The sequence below is a fragment of the Rhinolophus ferrumequinum genome, chromosome 18, assembly GCF_004115265.2.
Source record: "Rhinolophus ferrumequinum isolate MPI-CBG mRhiFer1 chromosome 18, mRhiFer1_v1.p, whole genome shotgun sequence".
Classification (NCBI taxonomy): domain Eukaryota; kingdom Metazoa; phylum Chordata; class Mammalia; order Chiroptera; family Rhinolophidae; genus Rhinolophus; species Rhinolophus ferrumequinum.
This window is the reverse complement of record NC_046301.1, coordinates 20,518,495-20,544,049: the sequence shown is the minus strand read 5'-3', so window position 1 is coordinate 20,544,049 and position 25,555 is coordinate 20,518,495. Positions and strand designations below refer to the sequence as shown.

Sequence of the window (25,555 nt, the reverse complement as noted above, 5' to 3'; positions counted from 1 at the left end):
CCTGCGGCTCCTTTGGGTACCGACGCCCATGAAGTTTGCCTGCACAAGCACCCCTGTCGGCAGAAATATTCTTCCTCACAGCAGAGCCTGGACTCTCCAGTGAAGTCCAGCCCAGCGGGGACAAAAAGCTGAGAGAGGGAGTGAACGGAGACAAGGATGAAATTACAGAGAAAAGAAGAGGGAATGGGGAAATACGTTCTCAGAAATGTTAACGAACGGCGCTGTCTTCCCCAGTGCTTCCAGCCCTAAACCCATCAACACAGTGAAAAATCTGAAACTCAGCATCTCACCCCCTCCCTTCTCGGTAGGACAGCTCAGTACTTCAATTAACACTGGTTGTGTGTTCACAGCATTATGTAGCCTAGCCCCAGAAAGGGAGAGAGGGAAACTAAAAGCCTCCTCTCTACTTAGCTCTATAAAGCTTGATCTCGGAAAATGGGTCCAGTTTCACCTGCTGTAACTACTATAATTGGCTTGCCAATGCCACTTGGAAATTCCTCTAAGAGTTGTTAACAAGGTGAAAGCAGCACTATCTACTTCCTGGCAGAAAAATCATGTACTTATCTTCCCAGCTTCAAATAAGAGCAGAAAATAGGAAGCTACAGCATTAAATGGAAATCCTTTTATCCGAGAGCAAGACCCAGAGCCAGTATTTTCACAAATAAATTGGTTAAAAGTTCCCTAATTGGGATTTAATCTAATGATGGTTGCGCTACTAAACAGCGTTTCAAAGCTTGTAGTCTAATTATTTCTTTTTCGAAAAATGAATGGTAGCCACCGTTCCATGAAGTTATCTGGAGAGCGTGGTGCACGCTAATGAAGTTTAACGACAGTGTGACAGGACCATAGAAGAAGGCACAAACGCACCATCAGCTACCGAAAACAAAACAAAAAAGTCCCACAAACTTCTTACCCCTGTAAGTAATTAGCTTTCACCATATTGGTAAAGAAAATCTCTGACCAGGTTTCAAAGCTTTGGGAACCAATATGCACACCAGCCAGAACTGCTCTAGCGAATAGCAAATGTACCACGGACTCAAGAAACACTCTTCCAATGCTCTACTGTGAAGAACTATACCCCTGTCGTCCCTTTCCCACTCCTGTGACCCCTCGAAACTTAATGAGTTCATTAATTCATCCGATAAATACTAACTGAGCACTAAATATGTACCAGGTATTATTCCCAATGCACAAAAAGATCTCTGCCCTCATGGTTGTAGCAGGGAAAAACAGATTAAAACTAAGAAAAATAAACAAGTAAATGATACAGTTTGCGAGAGAGGGATGGTGCTATAGGATACAAGCCCTTCAAACCCCCAGATTGTGACCTGCTTTCCATCAGGGGCTGTAATGTTTATCTTTACATCCCAGCACCTAATTAATACACTCTTGGCATAAAATGCAATCACAATTCAAAAAAAAAAAAACAAAACCAAAAACAACCTTTTAATGAACAAATGAGCAATCAAGCATTTTAACCGTTTTCAAATTCCCTATCTTAGCATAAAAATTATTAGCAAGGTTTTGATCTGCAATGGGCAGAATGAGAGGGAAAAAAATGTAAAAGTTCTTGAAAAAGTCTATTGTATTTTGAGAAATCATGTATGTTCCATGAGTACAGAGAAACAAGTAACAAGATGTGTCACCTAAGAGATTATTCATTTTAAGTCATAGATTCTTAACCTGGGATCCCCAGATTCAGAAATGCATGTGAATACCCTGAAATTATGAACACAATTCAGAGGAAGGGGGAGGTTGTGTGTGTTTTTCTGAAGAGAGTATGACACAGATTGACAAAAATATTTTCCCTATGTCACAGAAATATAATTTGAGAAATCCAAATATAGGAATAAAGGCAGGGGGAAAAAAAAGAAAGAAAAAGAAAAAAGGAACCCTAAACAGCTCACAGCTACACAGTTAATATTCATTTGCATCTGAATTAAATATTTCTTCCTTGAACCAGTGAGATCACAGACGAGCCATTATAGGCTTCAGATTTATGAAACTCCATCAGAAGACAAAAGCTCAATGGAAATTACTCAGAACCAAGCTCATCATAATAATAAAATCATGAGAGAGGAGGGAAATCTAAGAAAATAATTGTGCATCACAAGGTGACAAACCAAATACATCAATTCCTTTAAGGAAAAAAAAGAAAAACAGACAGTTTTACCTTTTCATGGTTCTCAATTAAGATTTCCACAACAATGTTCTGAAACTTTAAATCCATAATGGCAGCAACAGTTTCTTCCTGTGGCCTCATCAGAGTTGGTCCAAACACCACTCCTAAATTTGCCACAGTCATTAGGTTCTGCTTGGAGTGGTTTGAAACACTGATATGGACGATGGAAAAAAGAAAGGTCTCTGGTTAAAAGATGGGCAAAAACTGTGCACTGTACAGTATCCTGCAACTCTCATTGTCCTCAGCGTCTGCCTTTGCAATAATAGGCTCTGATGAGACCACCTATGATGACGCCTGTGCCCGCCTGTGTGCTTCTCTCTTTGATGTTCTGCTCTAGCCACAGTGGCTTTCTTAGTAAGTCTACATATATGCTAAGCTCGTATCACTCAGAGGTCTCCCTTTACTGTGCCCATCTAGTTAGAACATCCCCCTCTTTGCCCAGATCATTATACTCCTGCTTCCAGGGACGACTAAGAAGAATTACCTGCACAAGCACATAGAGCTTGGTCAGAGCAGCCACACTTAACCCCTAGGTCCAATAAACAACGTGGACAACTGTTCTCACCAGCCCTGCCACTTCAGTCAGGTCTCAACTCAAAGGTCTCATCCTCAGAGAAACCTTCCATAATAACCGTCTTTGTAGTCCCACACCCAACATGCATTCTCTATCCCCTCACTCTACAAATAAAAATAATGTCAGGTGCTAAGTGCTAAAAAGACAAAGTAATCTGTTTATCTTTCCTCTCTTAGATAGAAGAGACTTCATGAAAGTAGGGACTTTATCTTGTTCAACCATATATCTACTAGCACCTATAAAGGCATTCATGTTAAACCATCAGAATGAAGAGACACACTTAACACAGTGATCTTATTTGGGAATAAGGTCCTTGCAGATGTCATTCATTAACATGAGATCATACTGGAGATACATATTAGGATGTTCAGCTTATCTGTTGACCAAATGAATGAATGGTTATCCCAGGAGTAGGACCCTTGACAGGTCATAATATTTTCTGGCCTTTAGTTCCTTTTTATGTAAAACAAAGGTTCTAAAACATAGTGTTCCCTAGCTTTCTCTAACCTCTAAAATCCTGTAATTATAGTAATTGAGGAATCACTAATTAGCCCTGGAGAAAGGGCTAATTTCTCCACTGAATTATTAGATTTTGCTTGCATTTTAAAGAGGGAATTAAAAGAATAGAATGGATCTTATGAAATAACTACCTATTACTGGATTAAATAAACTCAAAGGACACGTTCCAACTTAGAGTTAGGTAGGTGTGAAACCAAGCTAAATTTGCTAACAGACTTATAATCACATTTCCGGAATCTGTGTACAGGGAAATGTATAATATTTGCTTCTTTTACTTCAAATCAACCCCCAAATTGCTGGCAGTGATATTAAGTAAATAATTATACAACTTCATGAAAGCATCATATTTCAACCGTCTTGTCCAAAACACACACGATGAGTCAGACGTCCAGCCTGCCCTTCCAGGTGTGGTCCCTGGTATTGTGTATACAGCCCCAATTTCAACCCTTACAGATCCAAGAACACTGCACAACACCCAGAGCAAAACGAAGCAAGTTACGAAGAAAAAAAAGGCTTACTTTGTTAAGTGTTTCACCAAAATATCCAACATTTCTTTATTTTTCTCTGGCAGTTTGTGCACCAAAAAATGGATAGCATTAACACGCGATTCCGGGCTCCCACTTTCTTTTAAAAAGAAAAAAAAAAAAAGTTAGTAGAGGACTCAGAATCAAATATATTCCTATATATCAACAATTACAACAGCTCATTTGTTCAACATCTCCCAACAGAATTTAGACATATTTTGCCGCCTTTCAAAGGAAAAGGAAACCCATCTGTCTCCCTATTCTTACTCGCCTATGCCCCCCCCTGAAGAGGGGGGTTCAGTGAGGCTGCAATGTGTGCCTTTCCCTCGGCTGGTTACTGAAGAATGGCCACCACCGCTTCTCCTCTGGCCTGCTACAGAGAACAGTCCTCATTACTCCCTCGGACGGTCTCCCCACTGGGTCACTGGCCCACAATGGACTGCAGATAAAGTATCAGCAAACAAAGTCTCCCCTCTTTCTTATGGATGGAATTTTATCTCCTAAAACATGTTGAAGGTTTAACCCGCGCTATCTCAGAATGCGACTCTTTTAAAACACACTGGGGTTTGTTTTAATGAAGTATGGTAAGACACACAGACAGGGAAATGACTGCCACGAAGGGAGATGGTTATCCTTACCGATTCCTAGACACAGGAGGCGTGCCATGCCACACAGGGCTACACAGGGAAGCAGCGGGGTCAGTCAGGAGGCAGAGGGAACAGCGGAAAACGTAGGCAAGAAGTTTTAGTGTGGTTTCCACATGAAGGAGCAGGAGAGGTAAACTAAGCAAGCTTAGGCCTGGTTGGTTTGATTTCTTTCAGGGGTGCTCTGGGGTGCAGGGGTGGTCCTGAGTTTTCTGGTACCTGGCCCTGAGGTGATCAGGGCAGGACAATATTGGCATGGACTGTAAGATCCCGAAAGATGAGGTTGGAGGAGGGAAAGTGAACTCTGTATTGGTTAGCTGGCATATGGAAAGCATGCTCAGGTTTACAGTCTCTAGGAATTGATTAGTCTTGGAGAGGCAGTCTCCCAGGATCAGTACAGCCCCGGATGTTAAAACATCAGAAGAAAAAGACACACTTAACACATTTGGAAATAAGGTCCTTGCAGATATCATTAGTTAAGATGAGATCATGCTGGAGATACATTATTAGAATGTTCACAGCAGTAGCACTCTTGGTGACAGTCCAAACTGAAACAGCTCAAGCAGCCATCAACAGAACAGACAGTTTGTGGTATATTCATACAATGGAAAACTTTACTACAATGAGAGTGAATGAACTACTGGTTCACTCAACATGGATGAATCTCACAAGATGAGCCAAAGAAGCCAGATGCAAGAGTATATTCTGTATGATTCCATTTATATAAATTTCAAACGCAGAAACCGTGACCTATGGTGTCACAGGTCAGGCAAGTGCTCACATGTCATGGGGTGCATCGTAACCCTGTGGGCGTGAGAAAGGGCTTCTATGGTTCTGATACTGTTCTATTTCTGACCTGGGAGCTGATTACACGGCAATCTTCACTTTGAAAAAATTAATTAAGCTATACGCTTATTATTTGTGCACAGGAAAAATATGTGTTATGTGTCAAAAAAAAAGTTCACTGAAATTAAAATTATCCACATAAATCTCACCTGAAGATAAGCTAGTAATGTTTACATTTAACCCTCTCAGAGTTTCTTTTTGTTTGTTTGTTTTTTGTAATGAAATTTTCAGCTTATTTCATTTACTCTATCACGGATATTTCTCCATGTCATTAAATGGAGCTCCATACCATCAATTTTTGGAACATGTAGGTTGCTTCCAATGTTTGTAAAGTTAAGTTTGTTCCAGTTTACACTTCTGTTAGTACTGTGTGAGAGTGAGGAATGAGATTTTACACAGAACACAGCAGTTGCTAAAGAGGAAAAAAGCAAAACAAGCTTTTTGAAATGAAAAGGCACATGATAAAGCAGAACACAATCAAATCATATTACATAATCAAAGACTCTTAGATACAGACTACAATGGACATTGAAAACAAAAGCACAACTGTCTAAAGAGTTAGGTGATAAATTATACTCAAGTTTTTAATCTGAAGTTAAAAACCAAGATAATGCCTCACTAAATCAAAGCTGGAGAAAAATGAAAGCAATAAAAATACAGTAACATTTTCAATTCATTTTTATTTTTAACAATAAAATTAAAGCAGCGACTTTGAAAAGTAGTCAAAAATTCCAAAGGAATAAAAGACTAACTTCCTACAATAAGAAATTTCACATAAAAAATTAACAAATTTTGAAAACTTTGCACTAAAAAGCTACTTCTAACTCATGTGTCTGTCTTGTCATTAATAATCATCTTTCTCCAAAGAAAACCTAATTTTAATATTTTTGGAATTATTACTTATTCAGAAACCCAAGATGGAGAAATAGTTTCCCACCTTTTAAGGATAAGGGTCTTCGTTTCTAAAAATAGTAGAATCAGTTTTGAAAAATAGCCCAAACCTCTCATTTTCTTTTCTGAGTCTGTCACACTGTCCAATCCTATCTCATTTAAAATCACACACATATTGTTTTCCACGTCTGCTTTTTCCTTCTTCTTCCAAAAAGAATTTTGGGAAGTAAGGTTTTTAAAGTAAAACTACTTTTTTCTCCATTTTGTTTCATTTTTGACGTTAATCAGAGCTTTCTATTAATAATGGGCATTTCCATGTAGCTGCAACACGGTAATAACTTTAAGGTACTCAACGTTTTCTAAGATAAATAATCTTCAGTTGCTTATGCTACAATATGCATTTCATTATATTTAATTGATATAAATTGACAGGGAATGAAAGGCGTACATTTTTCTAAAAATCTAGGGTACTGACTTAACCATAACACCAAATTCTGACATATGCCACGGACATGTAACAGCATAAGCATTTTTAATTGTGAAACTAAAAATTAGCATCCCCAGCACTTAATGTCTATCTGCTTATGGTGCTGTGCCAACTAACAGAAATTGAAAAGATCTGATAATAGCTTACTAGAGCTTATCAAAGATACACGGGCAGATAGATGCTAAATTATTTCAATATTTAAATGTTATTAAGTCAATACTGCAATTTTAGGAAAGCATTAGCAGTGACCATTAGCACATCTCAAGGGCTTCAGTCAACAGACATCAGGTATTCCAGTTCTTCTGTGGAAGATCCTATCTACTTGGAAATTCATACATCAGGCTAAGGTAGCTTGATGTCATTAAGCATCCAATGCCTTTAATTTAATTGGGCACAATCCTTTGCATTCCCGCATAGACCAAGTAAACTGTTTTCCATCTTATGAATACTATACTAAAAGTCCATTATATTCTCCCAAAAGATGAATGATGTGAAATAATAAGAAATAAGTATTTTGGTCTCTGTCCCCAGTCCCTGACACAGAGTTCCTAAAACTCTTGTGAAGCGGGTTGCTCATATTATCTTTTGTTCTAATACTTAGTCTTTGATTCTAGTTCCTGACAGAGAACTCTTAAGATCTCAGCAATTTACCGAGTGAAAGGAGTGTCTGACACCAAGCTTCTAAGTCCCTTGGAAATTCCTGGGTAATAAGAATGTCTTTTGTTCTAATGAGGTGACTTTCGGTGGGCCCCTAGATGGGCGCAGGTCATCAGAAAGATCTGGCCACATTAGAAGCTCGGAATTTTCAGCCCCACCTCCCACTCTCCAGAAAGGTGCAAGAGGCTAGAAATGGAGTGCACAATCTATATTGCCGTATTGCCCACATGATGAAGCCGCCATAAAAATGCCAAGAGGGTTTGGAGAGCTTCCAAGTTTGTGAACATATTTACATGCTGGGAGGGTGGCACAGCCCAACTCTACAGATACAGAAGCTCCTGGGCTCAGGACACTTCCAGATCTCGCCCTACGTACTTGTCATCTGGCGGTCCATCAGATGCTTTATTCGCTAATAAGCTAGTAAACCTAAGTTTGTGTTTCCCTGAGTTCTATGAGCCTTTCTAGCCAATTATCAGATCCAAGCTGGGGGTTATGAGAACCCTGATTTCTAGCCGGTCAGTCAGAATTACTGGGGATAACTTGAGACTTGTGACTGGTATCCAATGTGAGGGCAGTCTTGTCAGACTGAGTCCTTAACTTGTGGGACCTGACGCTAACTCTAGGTAGATGGTATCAGAACTGAACGGTAGGCCCCTTAGCTAGTGTCACAGAATTGACTGATGTGGGGAAACAACCCACACATTTGGTGACCAGAAGTGTCAGAAGTGAAGTACTGTGTGTGTGAAGTAAAGGAGAAACACAGGAGTGGTTTTTCTTGACAGATGGTCTCTAGTTCTTTTTAGCAATTGCAGTTAACTCTCTCAGCTGAGGGTTTAGTTAGCACTCTAAATTTTCTCTAAAAATATAAAAAAATTTTAATTTCCCAATGCATTCAACATTGGACAATAAGTCAGTATTTCTTAAGAATGAAGAATAAAAAGCTTTTGCCTTTTGTGATGACAACAAAGTAATAAAATTAACTTTTGTATCATGCACTTCAGAAATTAACTTACACATTCTCAACAGAACTCTACAGGAAAGAAAACTGATGAGAGGAAATGAAAGGACCCAGGAGAAACCTTCAGATCTCTCAGCAGGGAGGGAAGAAGAGACAATCTCAACACCACAGCACAGATGGAAACTACCGCAGATGACTGAAAAGAATCAAAAATTAGTTTCCATGCTGGGGCGAGAGGCGGTAACAAAGATTGGTGAGGCTTGATAATTTTAGCAGTCAGCTCAGCTAACAGACACTTCAGCAAAACAAGGTAATCTCTGCCATTGTTAATGGAAAATGATAGTTTAACCGCCATCCCAATTTCCCAACAATATTCAAAAAGGGAGACTAATTTTGGCCACCTGATTTCTGTAACTGTTTTATTCAGTACTTGAAAGTACATATGCAAAAGATTAGAGAATCTGCTCCCACACTCTTTCCTAAGAGGAAAAGTGAGGATAGAGAACGGTGCTTACAAGAGATTCAAATAAAAAATTAAAGTCTGTATTAGAAATGCTGGCTCATAAAACACACCTATTTAATACATGTGCTTTTTCTCATTAAATAAGTAACTACAGGTCCCATTCCAACTGCAACTCCACTTAGGTGCAAATACATGCCAACAATTACAGTAACTACAGTATTTCTTTGGAATAGGCCTGTTATTCCAACTGCGAAGACTATTAACAGCATTTTCACAATATCGAGCAGCAGAACACAGGTTATGGTCTAGTAGGTGATGGTACCTTTTGAATTTACACAATCTCTTCTACCACATTGTTCAAAGACGGCCTCGACAAACTCTTTCGACTCAGTTCCTACCTTCACAGATTTCATACCACTTCTAAGTTCCTATTTCTTAGGAAGCCTTCATCTGGTAAAATACGTTGATAGTAACATTTCAAACAAACTGGCTTCAGTTACCAGGCATGACAGTAATCATGATACTCACTTGTGGTAATTTAAAACTTTATTCCATAATCACTTTATGTTTCCCCGATTCTCAAAGGATTAAAGATTCTAGATTAAAACTGGCACTCTTCTGCTTTTTCCAGTCTCCAAGGCGAACAACATGAAACAATTGTCCTCCAAGTAGTTTAATTTCTCTTTCCCCAGTTTGCCAAAAATGCCACAGGGAAGAAATCAAAACAACTAAGCATTTGCTTGAGTTCCTGCCAAGAAAACTTTCCCCCACTTCCTTGATCACACAAATTCCCTTTAAAAAACAAAAAATCCTATTCCATGTGAAAACAAAAGTTTTTCCCTTTTCCAAAAGCCTATTTTATATGTACAGTCTTCCTTCTGCGACATACTAGGAACTTTTACACTGGCCTGAGCAAAGACCTCACAAGAAGGTAACATTTTAAGCAACATAGGACCCAAAGGGATTGCTTTAAATTTTTCAACAGATTGAACTATGGAACACGTCCAAGGGGAAAAAAAATAAAAGGAAATGAAAATACAATTACAGCTACTGTTGGTGCACCTGTGAAAACCAAACTTCAGGTTTTAGTCAGTGGAAGTAGGGTTTTGAATTTTAAATAAAGATCCCCATAATCTGGCAAGTTACTTAACATCTCTCAACCTTCATTTCCTTAACTTTTAAATGCCTAACACTAGTGTATTTCAGAAGACTCTGATGATTAAATACCATGTGTTGAATATAAAAACTGAGGTGTATGATAATAGAGAGAAAACAAGAAAGCTTCAGATGAGTACGACTCACCAAAAATATCATTACAAATTAAAATTCTACCAACTATGGGCCTTTTTCATTTAAGATTTTATCACATATAATTCATTCTCTATCAAATTTTGTATGGGCTTCTGACATTATCTCAAAATACTTCTTTTGCAGGTAATTTCCATCTACATATCTTTCTAGGTGAAGCCATTTCCAATCTGCTAATCTCTTCAAATCCATTAATCTCCCCAACCTTCTGCAAGTTAAATACTTCTGTGTTCCCACAGCATTATGTTCATGCCATTGTTACATTTTTGATGGTATAGTGGGAGTTGTGTATGCCCCAATACTTGCTAGACAATTGACTCCTGGGGGCAAGAGTTCTGCTAGGGCTCTACATATCCAGTATCTACCAGCGACTAGCACACAGCAGACAATGAATGAATAGTTTGTGAATGAATGAATGTATTCATTATCCCTTTTGTCACCTTCTAAAAGGAAAAAGAAACCCAAGATCTTCTAAAGTGACTTCTATTTTTAACACAAATTACAATAACATAAAGTTAAATTTGCATGTGGAAATTATAGTGTATCCACACTGCCAACCACAAAAGTGTGTCTATTCACCTCTGCATAATACTTACTGACGGGAACAATGAAATCTCCATGTAACTCATAGGTCATAAGAGGCGCTGGAAGACTCCTGTATGGAAAAGACAGCTCAGAATTACTGAACAAATGCACCACTCTTTGCATTCATTTTTTTTTAATACAAGGATATTATTAACTATGTTGTGCATTTCTTAGTTAATGTGTAAAACTTCCCTAAGGGAATACTTTTACATATCAAAAAGATACATAAATCAAATGGATTCCTTTATTTAGTGTTATCTGCACCAGGCACCATCAAAGCCTAAGCAGCCACAAATCCCTATCAGATCTAAACATGTAGTATTTTATATTTAATCTTGGAAAGTACCTTTACAAACATCTGGTTTTATATATAAAACTGCCTTCCACACATTAACTTATTTATCATCAAACATTCTATCTAACCAAATATAAGCATGTAATTTTGCAAATCATCACGAAAATATTAATTGAAGATGCCACAAAAAAAATATAGGAAAGATTAAACAACTTAACGCAATCAAATCCTCTCCTCTTAAATATGTCTATTATAAAAATACAATATCCATTTTTGGTTTATACCTATGGAACAATAAAGGATAGATATGAAATGAAATGACAACTTAAAAAACACCCACATCATTTTAGTTTTCTACAAAACAGATTACATAAATGGTAGTATATTTTTTCCTGTGATCAACAGAATGCTACAGTTCATTCAACCTTTAGATACATTTAAAATTTTTAAGAGACCAGATCTCTGAACTCTATAAACACTTCAAGAATACTTAGACAAGTATCAATCTGCACAGTCTTTCTGGAGGGCAATCTGGCAAGGTATTAAGAATCTTTTAAACGTTTAAATCGTGTTACCCAGAAGTTCCCCCTTCAAATGGTTAAAAAAAAAAAATCAAAGATACACGCACACAAAAAATTAAAACATATTCAAAAGCCAAGAAAAATAGTAGGCATAAAGGAGATCATTTCACATTGACAAAAACGTCAATCCATCCACAAGCCATAACAATCCTAAATGTTAATGGCTCTCGTAACAGGAGCTTCAAAATACATGAAGCAAAAATTGATGAGACTACAAAAAGAAATGGACAAATCCACAATTATAGCTCGGGATTTAAATACCTCTCTGTCCCAATAACTGATAGAACAAGTGGACAGAAAATCAGTTAAAATACAGAAGATTTCAACAAAGCTATCAACCAACTTCACCTAGTTGGTATGTCCTCCACCTAAATGAAATTCAATCCAAACGTATTCCTTCCCCAGTGTGTATGGAACATTTATCAAGATAAACCACACTTTGGGCCATAAAACAAATCTCAATAAATTAAAAAGGGTTCAATTTATACAGAATATTTCTCTAATTATGATAAAAATTGAATCAGAAATCAGTAACAGAAATACATCTGGAAAACTCTGAAGAAAATGAAATTAGGAAGTATTTTGAAATAAACACAGAATTTGAGAGTTGTTAATTAAGCAGTATTTGGACATAAATTTATACTGATAAATATTTATATTAGAAAAGAAGAAAGGTCTTAAACCAATGGCTTCATGCTCCATCTTAAAGAACCGGAAAAAAAAAAAAGAGTAAATGAAATCCAAAATAAGAAAGAAAAAAAAAAGAAATCATAGCAGAAATCAGTGAAATAGAAAACAGAAAACAATAGACAATAATGAACCCAAAAGCATTTCTTTGAGACAATAAATAAAATTGGTAAATCTAGCCAGAATGATAAGGAAACAAAAGAGAAAAAACACAACTTATAAATGTCAGGAATGGTAGAGGTGATAGCAAAAGCACTGCGGCATCTATCTAAAGGTATTAAAAAGAAAACTCAACAATTTAGATGAAATGGACAAATGCCTTGAAAGACACAAACTACCAAAGTTCTCTCCAGAAGAATTATTAGGTAACCTAAGTAGGCCCACATCTATTAGAGAAATTCAATTTGTAGTTAAAAATCTTGCCAGTAAGAAAACTCTAGGCCCAGGTGACTTCACTGGGGAATTCTACTAAACAATTAAAGAAGAAAGAATACCAATTCATACAAATCCTTTCAGAAAATATAATGGGATAATTTCTAACTTATTCTTTGACATCGGCATTACCCTAGTTCCAAAGTTAAAGATGTGTAAGGAAGTTACAGACCAACATTACTCATAAATATAGATGCAACTATTCTAAATAAAATGATAGCAACTCAAATTCTCAAAGATAAAGGATACTACATCATGAATATCTTGTGTTTATCAGAAATGCAACATTGCCTAAATATTAATACAAAATCAATGCAATTCACCATACCAGCAAACTAAAACTGAAAAACTCTGTGATCATCTCAATACGCAATTCAAGGAGAAAGAATAGTTTTTACCGCAAATGGTACTGGAACAACTGGATATCCATATTCAAAAGTGAACTTGGATCCAGTCCCCAAAACTTACATAAAAATTAACTCAAAAATAGATCAGAGATCTAAGTATAAAACCTAAAACTATAAAATTTCTAGAAGAAAATATAAAAGAAAATTTTTGTGACTTTAAATTAGGCAAAGATTTCTTGATATATCACTAAAAGTACAGTCCATAAACAGAAAAATTGATAAATTGGACTTCATCAAAATTAAAAACTACTATTTGAAAAACACCATTAAGAGAATGAAAAGACAAGCCACAGACTGAAGAAAACATTTACAAAGCACATATATGAGAAAGGACTTATATCCAAATTATATAAAGAATTAATAAAATGCAATAAGAGGACAAGTAACCCAATTTTTCAAATTGCCTGAAAGACATGGACAGACACTTCACCTAAGAAAATATATAAACAGCAAAAGACCACATTAAAAATGTTTACCATTATTAGTTATTACGGAAGCACAAATTAAAAGTACAATGAGATACCACCATACACGTATTAGAACAGCTAAAATTAAGAAAACTGACCATATCAAGAGTTGGCAAGGATGTAGAGGAAATGGAACTCTTGTACATCATTGGTGGGAATGTAAATAAGTACAACCACTTTGGAGAAAAGTTTGTCAGCTTACCAAAAAGTTAAACATATACCTGCCGTACAACCCAGACATTAGATTCCTAGGATTTACCCAAGAGAAAGAAAGCCTATCATCATAGATTTGTACACAGAGGTTTTCAGTAGCTTCATTTTTAATAGCTAAAAGCTACAAACATCCCAAAAATCCATCAAGAGGTGAACGAATTAAAAAAATAAAAAACCGTGTTGTATCCACGCAATGGAACACTACTTAGCAACAAGAAGGAATGAACTATGCTACATGCCACAACACAGTTGAATCTCTAATTATCCTGACTGAAAAGGAGCCAGATTTAAAGGAGAGGGAGGGGGAAAAAAAAAAAGAACACACATACTGTAGCATTCCATTTATATGAAATTACAGTCAATACAAATCAATGTATAGCGATAGAACTCAGACCAGTAGCTGCTTAGGAATGAGGAAGAGAGGGAGTGATTTCAAAGGGGCAGGAGGAAACTGCAGGACCAGGAGATCACTATCTCGATTATGCTGATGGCTCCATAGACATATATACCTATGGTCTTTTAAAGCCTGGAAATTATCCAACTATACACTGTAAATATGTAGTTTATTGTACGCCAATTACAATTCAACAAAACTGTTTAGAAACAAAATATATGCAAAAATATATTTATATGTTATGTTCCCTACATAAAATTTATGATGGTGCAGAACGCACACACACACACACTCACACACACATACACACTCACACGACTACAGACAGTGAAACTAAAACTTAAAGCACTGGTGAACTGTTCTCTTCTCTCCTCTCTTTCTCCCCTTCATTCCCTGCACTCTCATTTAAGGAAAATGAAATCAATTATACCAAAGCCTAAATAATGAGAAAGACATAAACCTTTGGGGGTTTTGTTTCAAAACACGGAAAGGCTATGGGGCAAAGAATGAAAAGTTAAAAGGTGATGAAAAGAAAAGTGGGAAAAATGAGAATGCTTAGAAAAACCAAAGAGGGCATTTCCTTTCCAATAAAAATGAATTTGTACCTAAACATCTTCTATAAGCTTCTTATATTATTGCCATATGTCTGCTAGGCAATGCAGCATAAAAAGTAAGTATTAAATGTTGTTAATGCGAGGGAAGCAGTAATAAAAATGACAAGTTCCCCATACAAAATCTATTATAATGAGACACCATATCTCTCAATTTCCTACCCAACGTCTTCTTGAGCCACCTTTCCTTGCCACTCGTTGGGATCTATCTGGGAATATAAATCATAATATTTACCTATGCTGGCATTTTCTTCCCCAAAAGTCCCATTCCAATTTCCAGGCTTTAAACATTTCCTCCAGGCAAAATCATTTTACTAAAAAGTCACAAAACAGCTCATTTGTCCCCTCACATGGGAAACTGTTGTAATGAACACATTGCTGGAAATCAAAATTATGGTGTGAATAATAGGAAATCAATCAGAGGGCTGCTATGCAGCCCTCTAAAACATGAAACTTTAAAAAAAAAAAAAAAAGGAAAATTTTGCCTCAAGTAAGTAGCAGATGGAGATGTCATGTACTCGTATAATGTCCATAGTATATCTTTTTCTGTTTCGCAGATGCTTGAGGGTTTGCTTCTTGTTTTGGGGGTTTGGCTATTTCCCTTCTACTACCTCCAATCTTCCATCCCATAAGGTGTCCGGGTTATTTGCAGTGAGAATTCCAAGGGCAATAGCTTGTTTGATGAGAAAAGCTGTATTCAGGTATGTGTCATGGTGCCATGAGCAACAGGGCTGGGATTCAAACCCAGGCAGGCAGGCTCCAGAGACCACGCCCACGGCCAGCACACTGCATTTCCTCTAGTGCTGAAAGAAACGCACTTGCTCAGAACACAACTGGGGAGCCAGAATGGAGGTATATAAAAACTCAGTTTTCTCCTCTTTGGTGCATCACCAGAAGAAGTGTCAATTAAATCCTCATTACTGAATTTTAGTTGCTAAAAATAGCACAGGGGAAAATAACAACAACCTTTCAAACCTCCCAAGGCATCTGCCTTGGATAATCACTTTATCACATTCAGGCAGAATGTGTATATTGTGAAGTTATATAATAATAGCATCTCATATTGTTGTTCTGTAAGCAGTGTTTGCTTAAAAGTGGAATTCAACAGGATGAAGCAACGTAATGAGAGAAAACCGCAGAAAAAGCAACACAAAACTAGGGGCAATAAGAAACCAGCCTCAGAGTCATCAACAACCAAAAAGAAATTATATGTATTGAATAAAACGATCCTCTAGTTTATTAAACTAATTCCCCCCAAAAGGAAAAAAAAAAAAAGAACCATGTGGAGCATGGGGAAAAAAACATAATTTACTACAAAAGAACTGAATTTCTGTCCTTCCTTCCCCACCAATAACTGAGTTACTTTGGCCAATCCCCTTACGTACCAGGTATGAGTTTAGCAAACAGTAAAATGAGTGTAATGCTTCCTCCTAGAGTGGCAGCATCCACTACTGGTCAAGTTAACATACACACTTCACATTTTTATATCCCTCACCCCTTCTTAGCATCATCCACCTAATTCAGGTTCTCTTAAATCAACCTCCACATCAGGGACATTTGGGAGGAAGACTGGGCTGTTATGTGCATTGTAGGAATTGTAGCAGCCCACCCCTGGCCTCCAGTCGTTACATGCCAGTAGCACGCCCTCTCCTGCAACTGTGACAACCAAGAATGTCTCCAGATACCGTCAAACAATCTCTGGGGGCCAAAAGCATCCCCAGCTGAGAACCACTGCTCTGATACCTGAATGATAGAGATCGCTCTAAATACTGGGGATTCTGCAACAAACTTAACACATAAGATGTCTACCTTCAGGAAGCTTACATTAAATCCCCTGGTAGGACCTAACAAGATTCATTTTGACCACAATCCTCATCTAAACCAGCTAGTCACTATCAGTGGCAAACTAGACATAAGTGTGTCGACTTAATTTTACCCCATCACTGATTAGGGATAATAAGAATGTACTTCATAGTTTAAGGGGAAAATTCCAAATAGTGGCTAAAAATATCTTGCTTAAATTCTCAAAAATACGTAAGATATACCTGAATCCACTGATAAATTTTAATTTCCTTAAAAAGCAGGACAACCCAACGAGTTGATATAAAACAACTCGTTGATATAACAACTCGTTGATATAAAAAAGCCCTCCTGATATAAAACAACACGAAGAATATAGCACCTCTATGATGCATTCTTTCAATAAATAAATAACCTTAACCTGACTCGAATGGTCTATAGATTTAACTAACAGTTTACAGGAAATATGGTGGCTAGAGAAACGTGTTACATGACACCATAAGGACAGAAACTACAGTCATACCCAAAAAGTAGAAAAGTCCATTTTAAAAATTGACCCTGGTTTATTAACAAAAACAACCCTGGGAAGTGGGGGTGCAGAGGGAGGAGACAGTGCAGATTAAAAGGGACTTAAAACATATCAACAAAATGAAATGTTTTGGCATGGTTTAAATCTTGTAGGCATTAAAACACATATAAAAAGACTTCTGGGGGGGGGGAAATCAGTAAAAAATGGAACATAGACTGAATACTGGATACTAATTGTGTTGGATATGATAGTAATTACATTCCTTCTGTCTTTTCTACATTGTCTTTTTTTTAAAAGTCCTCATCTTCTTTGATATACATATATACACTCAAGTATTTACAGACATAGCAATATGCTATTATAGGAACTCTTTCAAAGACCATCCAAAAAAAGTGGCAGGTAGGGAGACTGATGACAAAGGACAGAATGTGTGCAAGTGAAGAAGCAGGAAACGGGGCCATGTAGGTCCATTACACTAATCTCTCTGGTTTTATATATTTGAAATATTTAAAGTGTATAAATTTTTTAAAATATAAAATCTGTAATATAAGTTGATTCTGATGTGCTCACTGGAACTCTAACACTGTTTACCTGAAAAGCAAACCTATGTGATGGTGAAAAGGAACTGACCCTGGGGCAGCACCGCCACGCTTGTGGCAGAAAAATCAAAGTCCTCAACAGAACCACAGCACAAGAAGTACAGTCAGGATTTATTTTCCAGCTGCCATTATTCTTTTTGTTTCTTTATGCCATTGTTCCTTTTTTCACTCCCTAGGTACTTGTTCTTCCCCTAACCTCCAGCTTTTCAATCATTAAATGCCTTACCTTTCTAAAGAAAGGTCCATGACTCACAGAATTGCTCAACCTTTTTCTAATTCTAATCCTAAATATTTTCTATAGTAAATGCAAAATTGAAGTTTACTTTAAAACTTCACCCAGTGAACTTCTTTTCAAATAGCTTTGTATTTATGCGCTATCATCAGAAGCCTTTCAGTTCACATGGTTTAAATACAAAAAGTCCTCATTATAGTCAAAGACATAAAGATTCAGTGAATGCAATAGCCTTCTTCCTCACTGGTCCATAGCCCTTACTTCCTAAAACTCACACCTACAATAGATATCTGTTTCCAAACCTAAATGTGTTCCCTCCAATTCTGCTCTTCTGTTGCAAATGACCTAACTGATGACCATCTGCTACTTATCTCACATTCTGGGACATTATTAGGTACCGCATAAGTGTTCTCTTTCTTAATAAGGTTTAACTATGAAGATGTACGTGCCGAGTAGGTATCTGCTATGTGTGAGATGTCCAAATCGTCCCTCTTCCCTCTGTTACTCAGGGGAGCTTACCTCAAATACTGTTTTAGGGCACTTGTGATTGTCTTCACTTCCCAATCTATGGAGTTCTCCAGGTCCAACTCATTGCATGTTTTTACATCTAGTGAGCAAGCAAGGAAGAAAACACAATTAAAATCTTGAACACTCAAAGGCCCTCTTGACTGGCTCACAAAAGCTGCCATTTATGTGACCACAAACAATGAATTCTGTGGTTTCCTATGAAAACATTATATACAATTTCCTATACCATTCTAAGCCATGATTTATTATTAGACCTTTCTAGCACTTCAGAAAATCTGTAGTGGAGATCAAAACAAAAGGCTAAAGGTTGTGCCGGGAGTAGGCGAGAACTGGACATAGCACAGCACCAAAATATCCACCACTACAAACAAAGCACGGATAGCTAACATTATTGTTATTATCGACAGTATTATTAAAGGTATTACTCAGTAGCCATGGCTTAGCGCATGTGGCATGTGCAGTGTCCGTGTATTCTCCCTTGTTCAGGTGGCATTATTGCTACCACACTGTGTTACGACAGGGGAAAGGGGCAGCATTGTTAATGGCAACATGATTGTTAGAATAGCAAAAAGTCAGTGGGAGGAAAGGATAAGTTTGGTCCCACACTTCTACGATTTGTACTTAGCGTTATTATCTTTCTGAAGATCAATAGATGGTCAACCAAAAGAGGAATATGACACACAAACTTAAAAAGTCATTCATGGGTAATCTTTCACATTAACATCAGAATTCATACACTCATCCAGGAAATATTTATTGGAAGCCTCTGAGTAATACTTCCGATGTTCATTCTAAATTAAACAAGTTTTCTTCATCCTAAGTGTGTTAATGACGTGTTTCTTCCAAATGGCCTTTCAAATAGCTAGTAAGCTATAAAGACATGTGAGTTAAAAAAAAAAAAAAGGAGGAGAAGAGGGAAGGAGAGAGGGAGGGGGAAAAAAGGGGAGGGAGAGAAGGGAGGTACTCAATTTTGAAATGGAAAAAGTCAGTCCTGGTTGAAATAAAAGGAAAGGATGGTGGGAAAGGCATGTCCTCTGAGTACTGTGACAGCTTCGATCCTCGTAGGGCTGGGCTACAGCACTCAGCTGTGGCATGGCAGCAGCTCTGGGATCACAGACCCGGGCTGAAATCCCTGCCAAACCCTGACCCCCACCCATCCCAAGTCAGTCAGTTCCAAACGGATCTGAATATCTTTCATCTGACTATCCTTCCATGGAGGTAATGTGAACGCTCTCAGGGAGTAACTGAGGGCATCAAAGCACATCAGGAATGTATACAGATTTCCACAAATTATCAAATGAGTAGGTAACTAGCAGAGCTGAGTCACTGAAAGTATCAGCTTTCAGTGGTGGTTAACTACCTCAAAGGGAGGAAGCAGTAAACGGGTTATAATGAATGATATCAGGCCATCAATATAAACTCGCCTGGTTTTCTACACTCCCATCATGCAAAGGAGAAAATAGGAGATTCATGGAGGAGACTTTTTTTCTCTGTCACTCCAGAATGATGTTTCAAGTAAGACCAAAAAAAAGTAGTTGTTTGGGTTTTGGGGTTTTTTTGTTTTTTTCCTCCTGTACACTGCATTTGTCTATATAGGGAAGAAACATCTTCTTAGTATTTCCTTTTTAAAAGCACTTGAAAAGAAAAACTTGCCAAAATGGGACCACCACATTGTGGCATGCATGCCACTTAAGAAGTTTCAGGCTTAGGCATAAAGAAGGATGGATGACAAGTCAATGTTATTCTCAAACTTTTTGAAAATAAAGTAAAACAGGAAGTGACGGTTATTTCACAGCCATAATATCATACATATGAAGTCAATTATTCAAAAGTCTGGAGAATTTTTAAAGCCCTTCAACAGTTCTTGATTACAGCAACTGACAGCAATATGCAATAAACTACAACAATGGCAACTGACACTGATTACATTTTGATCAGTTCCTGCAATTCAGAACTCATTTTTTACTGAGCTTGTCAGACAAGCCACAGGTACATTCAAGAAATCAAATTAAGCACCCTGATTAAAGGTGCAATCCTTTATAACTGGGACTAAATAATTCTGTTCTAAAGGCTTTGCCAACCAATTACTTCAGTAACTGAATATTCTCTCTCATTAAATTAATTATTTAAATCTCATTTTAACATACAAGTCAGATAACATTTTCAATCAACTGGCTCCCAGCAAATCACCATGTTTAAATCCTTCTAAAGAAAAAGGCTTCTAAAGGAAATCTTTTATGTTCAGCTTTCTACTGAATTATCATTATGTAGGTTGAGAATCATATTCTTTCCATGGAAAAATAAGCCATCCTTTGAATTCATGGAATCAAAAGTAGCTGTTACATCAGAAGCTAATGACTACATTGTGTCTAGGGTACTAATCCTCCATTAAATTTTCACTGTTTTCAAATAACTCAATCATCTAGCAGTTCCTTATAATCAGTGGATGTACTGGGACAAAGTAAATTGTCAATAGCTTATTTGGAATTCAAACCTACCATGCATTTGAGTGTTCAATCAGAATATATGTTCTATCGTAAAGAAGGTACAAATTTTGCTTCCTTTCTGACCAAGGGAAACCACCTCATGGATTACTTAAAAATCTAAATTAACAAGCACAGATACAAATAGTTGATTTTTCACTTGGATTAATGTTTCATAATTTTCTAACCAGGGGTCATTTTTTTGAAACTGGAAATTTTCAGCCCAACCTAAATGCAAGTGTTGGCATCCTACTGACCTAATACTGACTCAGGTCTCATTTTTAAAGCACTTAAGCACAGTGATTGAAATAAATTTTGAAAATATACTTTATAATCCAAAATTTGAATTTTTTTCAGCTATGTTAGTTTACTCTTCCACCAATCTATGTGAAAAAGTTGTCCTACAAAGTAAGCAAGGTGCTATTTTAAAAGTAAAGCACTTCTAAATTACTTTTTGTTTTCTGCAGTTCTATGTCTAAATTTAAAATCATCCAACCTTTTTTTACAAATGACACACAAATCACCACCAAATTCACCAGCACACAAAAGCTGCTCTCATATTTTCTCACAATTTCCCCTCCCCTACTCTGATGTTTTAATTCTAAAGTGCGGGAAAAGACATAATATAACAAGTCTACCTAATCTCAGTTCCAACCTACCAATAATTATTGTAATTGATCTGTTACAGTCTCACCCAATTTACTAAACAACCAGGACTCACCCAAAGATACCTCACGTGATATTTCTCCCTGCCTCCCCCAACTGTTCCCAAAAAACCAAAAACTTTTGCAAGACTGTGTGTGTGTGTGTGTGTTGTGAGAGCAAACGGGGAAGGAAAGGAAAATGCCCTGTAAAGGGAAGGAAGGCGATTGCTCACTTGGGCACTTTTCTTCTGGAAACTTAAGAAGCTTGGTGCAGGGAAAGCTGGGAGGCTGCTGGAAATCCAGCAGACAGCTACCTTCCGCTCCCAGGACAGAAGACAACTAAGAAAGCCAACAATTCGCAAGTCCATGGGGAGGAGGGAAGCTGCCTACACCTTTACCTGGCCTGGAGAGGTACAAATGACTTGACCATTTAGAGACTTTCTATGGTCACTGCCATTAATATTTCATGTTGGCAGCCAGAAAGGAGGGTAGAACGGAGGGGAAGAAGGACTAAGAGAAACATTTTTTTCCCCTATTTTCAATGTGAAGGGGCAAGACACACTGAAAAAGGAAACAAAAGAAGAAATCACACAAGATTTAAGTATGCATCCTTTCCTTACAAATCACCACAAACCTTTACACATGAGGACTTAGAGGATACTTAAGATATTTTAAACAGTACAAAAATATGTTATGCAAAAACAGCAGCAGACAAATAATACCGAAGTAAATAAGTAGCTCTCAAGAACTGAAGAGAACTAAGTAAATGGACGTTCTTGTCAAAAAGTATGAAATGGCTTGGAATGTTTTCTCAGATACTTACAAATTATATTATTTTTCATTTGTACAACGAAAAATGCATTACAAACAAAATGTACTTTGAAAAAAATTCAAATTTGAAATAAACATTACCTGGAGGAGTAACTTTTTTTAAAAAAAATAACTGCATAGTACCACAAATGGGCAAAAGTATCAAAATTAATTGTCTAGAGGAGGAAAAACATCGATTGGTTTAAAAGTGCAAAGTTAAACATCTGGCAGACTCACCCAATGTTTTTCTCTTTCAGATACATAACCTTTAAATAATGTAGAGAGGTGGGCAAAGTTGGAGAGAAAGAAAATCTATGGGGTAGCATATACACAACTGTTCAGAAACTCTAAAATCCTTTTTTGGGGGGAAGAGCTATAAATCATTCCAAGTTGAACACCTGCTGGATCAGGATGAAAGTAAAGATACATCTTAAGGAAATCTTAAATTTGCTAGGAAATAGTGAACGAATCCATTTTGTTAAGAGCTGAAGTTTGAGTTGGTAACAAAGGGACGAGAAAAGAATATTCACGCTAATAAAAATCCAAAGTTTGTGGACAATTTTAAATGTGTATTAGTAATTATTTATAGATTAAATAATATATATTGCATAGCCCCCATAAATAAATTAATACTTCATAAAAAAATAACAAGCCGGTATCTGCCCCTCCTGGCAATTCTCTAACTTCCTCTGTTTGCAGAATATTACTGAAAACACAGCATTTCTTTTGCCAGCAACATAAATGAGGCGGTGTCACGCTTGTGTCCTGGACTTCTCTACTCTGAGTCTCATGGTAACTGAAAAACAGTTTTCCAGGTCATGAATTTTTGAGGGCTTGGATATTTTAAAACACCTTACAAGTGAAGGACTGTCAATGAGACATTTCCCATGAGCAGAGGAAACTGCCACCTGAGGTCAGGGATGCAGATCCTGTGGGATTTTACAAGATTAAGAACAAATTTGGGGACAGCTTCACACTTCAGGGCGACCACAGAGACAGCCTTGTTTAAACTGCCTTTGAACATGATGAACAAGGAGATAATAAAAGTAACGCTGAGGCTCCTTAGAGCCAATTGACTGCCACGGGGCACCCCTCAGCCATAGTCCCCCCTTCTGATAGCAACACTCTTCTAGTTCTAATCATCATAATACCATCTTGGAAATGAGAGAAGTGTTTCTAATTTTAAAATTAACTAAAAGCAGATGCTATAGTCCCATTAAACTCTTCCAGCTGCTACTGCACCACTGGCAACCTGTGTCTATTTAATTTGGAGACTGCCAATGGTAAAAAGGAAAATGTGACTGCCAAGATTGTACACCCAAGTTAATCCAGAGAGGCAGAAAATAAAAACAGCTCATGAAAGTGAATGTATTCGAAAAAGGCTCTCCAACTGATGACGGGTGGCTTTTTCCTGTGGTTAACAGCTAAAAAAAGGTGGCTGCTTATTAAGTCCTTAATTCAAATACAGCCAAACAAGCAATCCTATCGGTAACACCTCATTTGATTTTATTCATCTTGGTTTCTGCCTCCCAAAAACCAGTCTTTGCTGCAATGCTTTAAGACACAGACAGGTTTCGATGCACTGATAATATACCTGAGGGCACTGCTAATATCGATTAATTAAAGTGATGGCATATCAAGTTAATTAACATTTAGCAAGGTCATAATGACATACAGTCCCTCAAGCCTGATGAGTTATCATCGCTCAAGAGGGAGTCTGCTTTGAGGTGGGGAGGGAAGGGGGACTTCTTACAGGTGGCACGGAACTGACAGCAGTGTGTAATGTAAAAGCGCTTTGTCATCCCCATAATGTCTGGGGTAATGAAATGAATTCACTTTCTGGCTTCCTCTAGTCTGCAATGCCAAAGAACACTGTGTTATCAGCACAGATGGAGCATGCCTGGTTCTGGAGAAGAGCCTGGTGCAAACTACAAACAAGTCCTTGTGAATACCAATGAATCCCTGAGAACCAGACCCGTGCTGTCAAATGACAGTTTTGGAAGCTCCATAAAAACGAGCGAGTCCCAGTGGTCTTGTCCAATCAAACGTACTGTCAAGACTCTGGAAAGCCAATTTGGAAGCCACGCAAGTCACAGAGGCCTGGCTGCTACTTTCCTATGAGAAAGAAGCAGAAGAAGACATTCACCCATGAGCCACATTTTTTTTTTCTTCCGTTCTTTAGGAAGTCGAAAGGAACTGGATAATCTGAGCTGACGCAAACACTCGTCCACGTCTCTGAGTCAACTGGGAGAAAACTAATTTAGGCAGTAGAAGAAAAGAATGGATTTACAAGCACGCTGTAAGTTACTATGAAATATTAACTTGTGACGTCAATGAACATAAACAAATAATGCATGGAAAATGATTAGAAAAGAAGCATACCCATCAACATACTGAGAAGTCTCTGGACCTTTGAACTCACCCCCACAACTCTGTACAATCCTTGGTCATTTATACCTATTAAAAGAGACAAAATGTTAACAAAATACAAGACTGTCACATGCAAAAAGCTGTCAACAAACAGTTGCATTCAGAATCTTTGCTAACTCACAACAGCCGCGCTCCTGTTGACTCTAAAAATAACGTTTGACAAAAGCAAGTGTTTACCAACTCGTTCTAGCAGCTTGGTATTCATGAGTTATGGTTGGAAAATAATCTCATAAAACAATGTTCTGTATGGACCAAGTCAATGTTAATGAAGTTAGGTAAGTATTACTCATGTATACCAACACAATGCATGAAGATGCGCTGTTACCTTCATGTTTATTATGTTTCCTTATCCTTGACCGTTTCTTGAAAAAAGAAATTAGCTTTTGAAAAACAATATGGTGCTGATTAGCACATAAAAAGAAACTGTTGTTTGATGATTCCTAAAGACCATGGAAATGCATTCAAAACTGAGGCAGAACTGTTTTTGTTTTTAAGGGCTGTTACATGCACTGTCCAATGAGAAGCTTTGAAATATCAAGTATCACCACAAACTAAACATCAAAATGAACCAAATCACTGCATTGTCTCTCTGCAGAGAGACCTGGAAACCAAATATCCCTGAGCACACAGATGAGAAACAAAGACAAGAAAATGTCAGGTCAAATATGATTTAGTATGTTGAACACACAGCCTTGTTTTGATACAGATCTGAACAAACCAATTGCAAAGGGACTTTTGGAGGCAATCAGGAAACTCTGAGTGGCATTAAGGTTGT

General features: G+C 37.4%; 1 protein-coding gene across 3 annotated transcripts in view; it reads right to left on the bottom strand.

The window, feature by feature from the left end:
• ARHGAP10 (Rho GTPase activating protein 10) overlaps positions 1-25,555 on the bottom strand; it is a 251,677-nt gene that overhangs the window by 66,856 nt on the left and 159,266 nt on the right. For all 3 annotated transcript variants that reach the window (XM_033135263.1, XM_033135262.1, XM_033135265.1), the window contains 5 exons: positions 24,733-24,807; positions 18,405-18,492; positions 10,650-10,708; positions 3,794-3,899; positions 2,174-2,333 (listed from right to left, as the gene is read on the bottom strand). In XM_033135263.1, the coding sequence (XP_032991154.1) occupies positions 2,174-2,333; positions 3,794-3,899; positions 10,650-10,708; positions 18,405-18,492; positions 24,733-24,807 (488 nt within the window). The remainder of the gene's footprint in view (positions 1-2,173; positions 2,334-3,793; positions 3,900-10,649; positions 10,709-18,404; positions 18,493-24,732; positions 24,808-25,555) is intronic.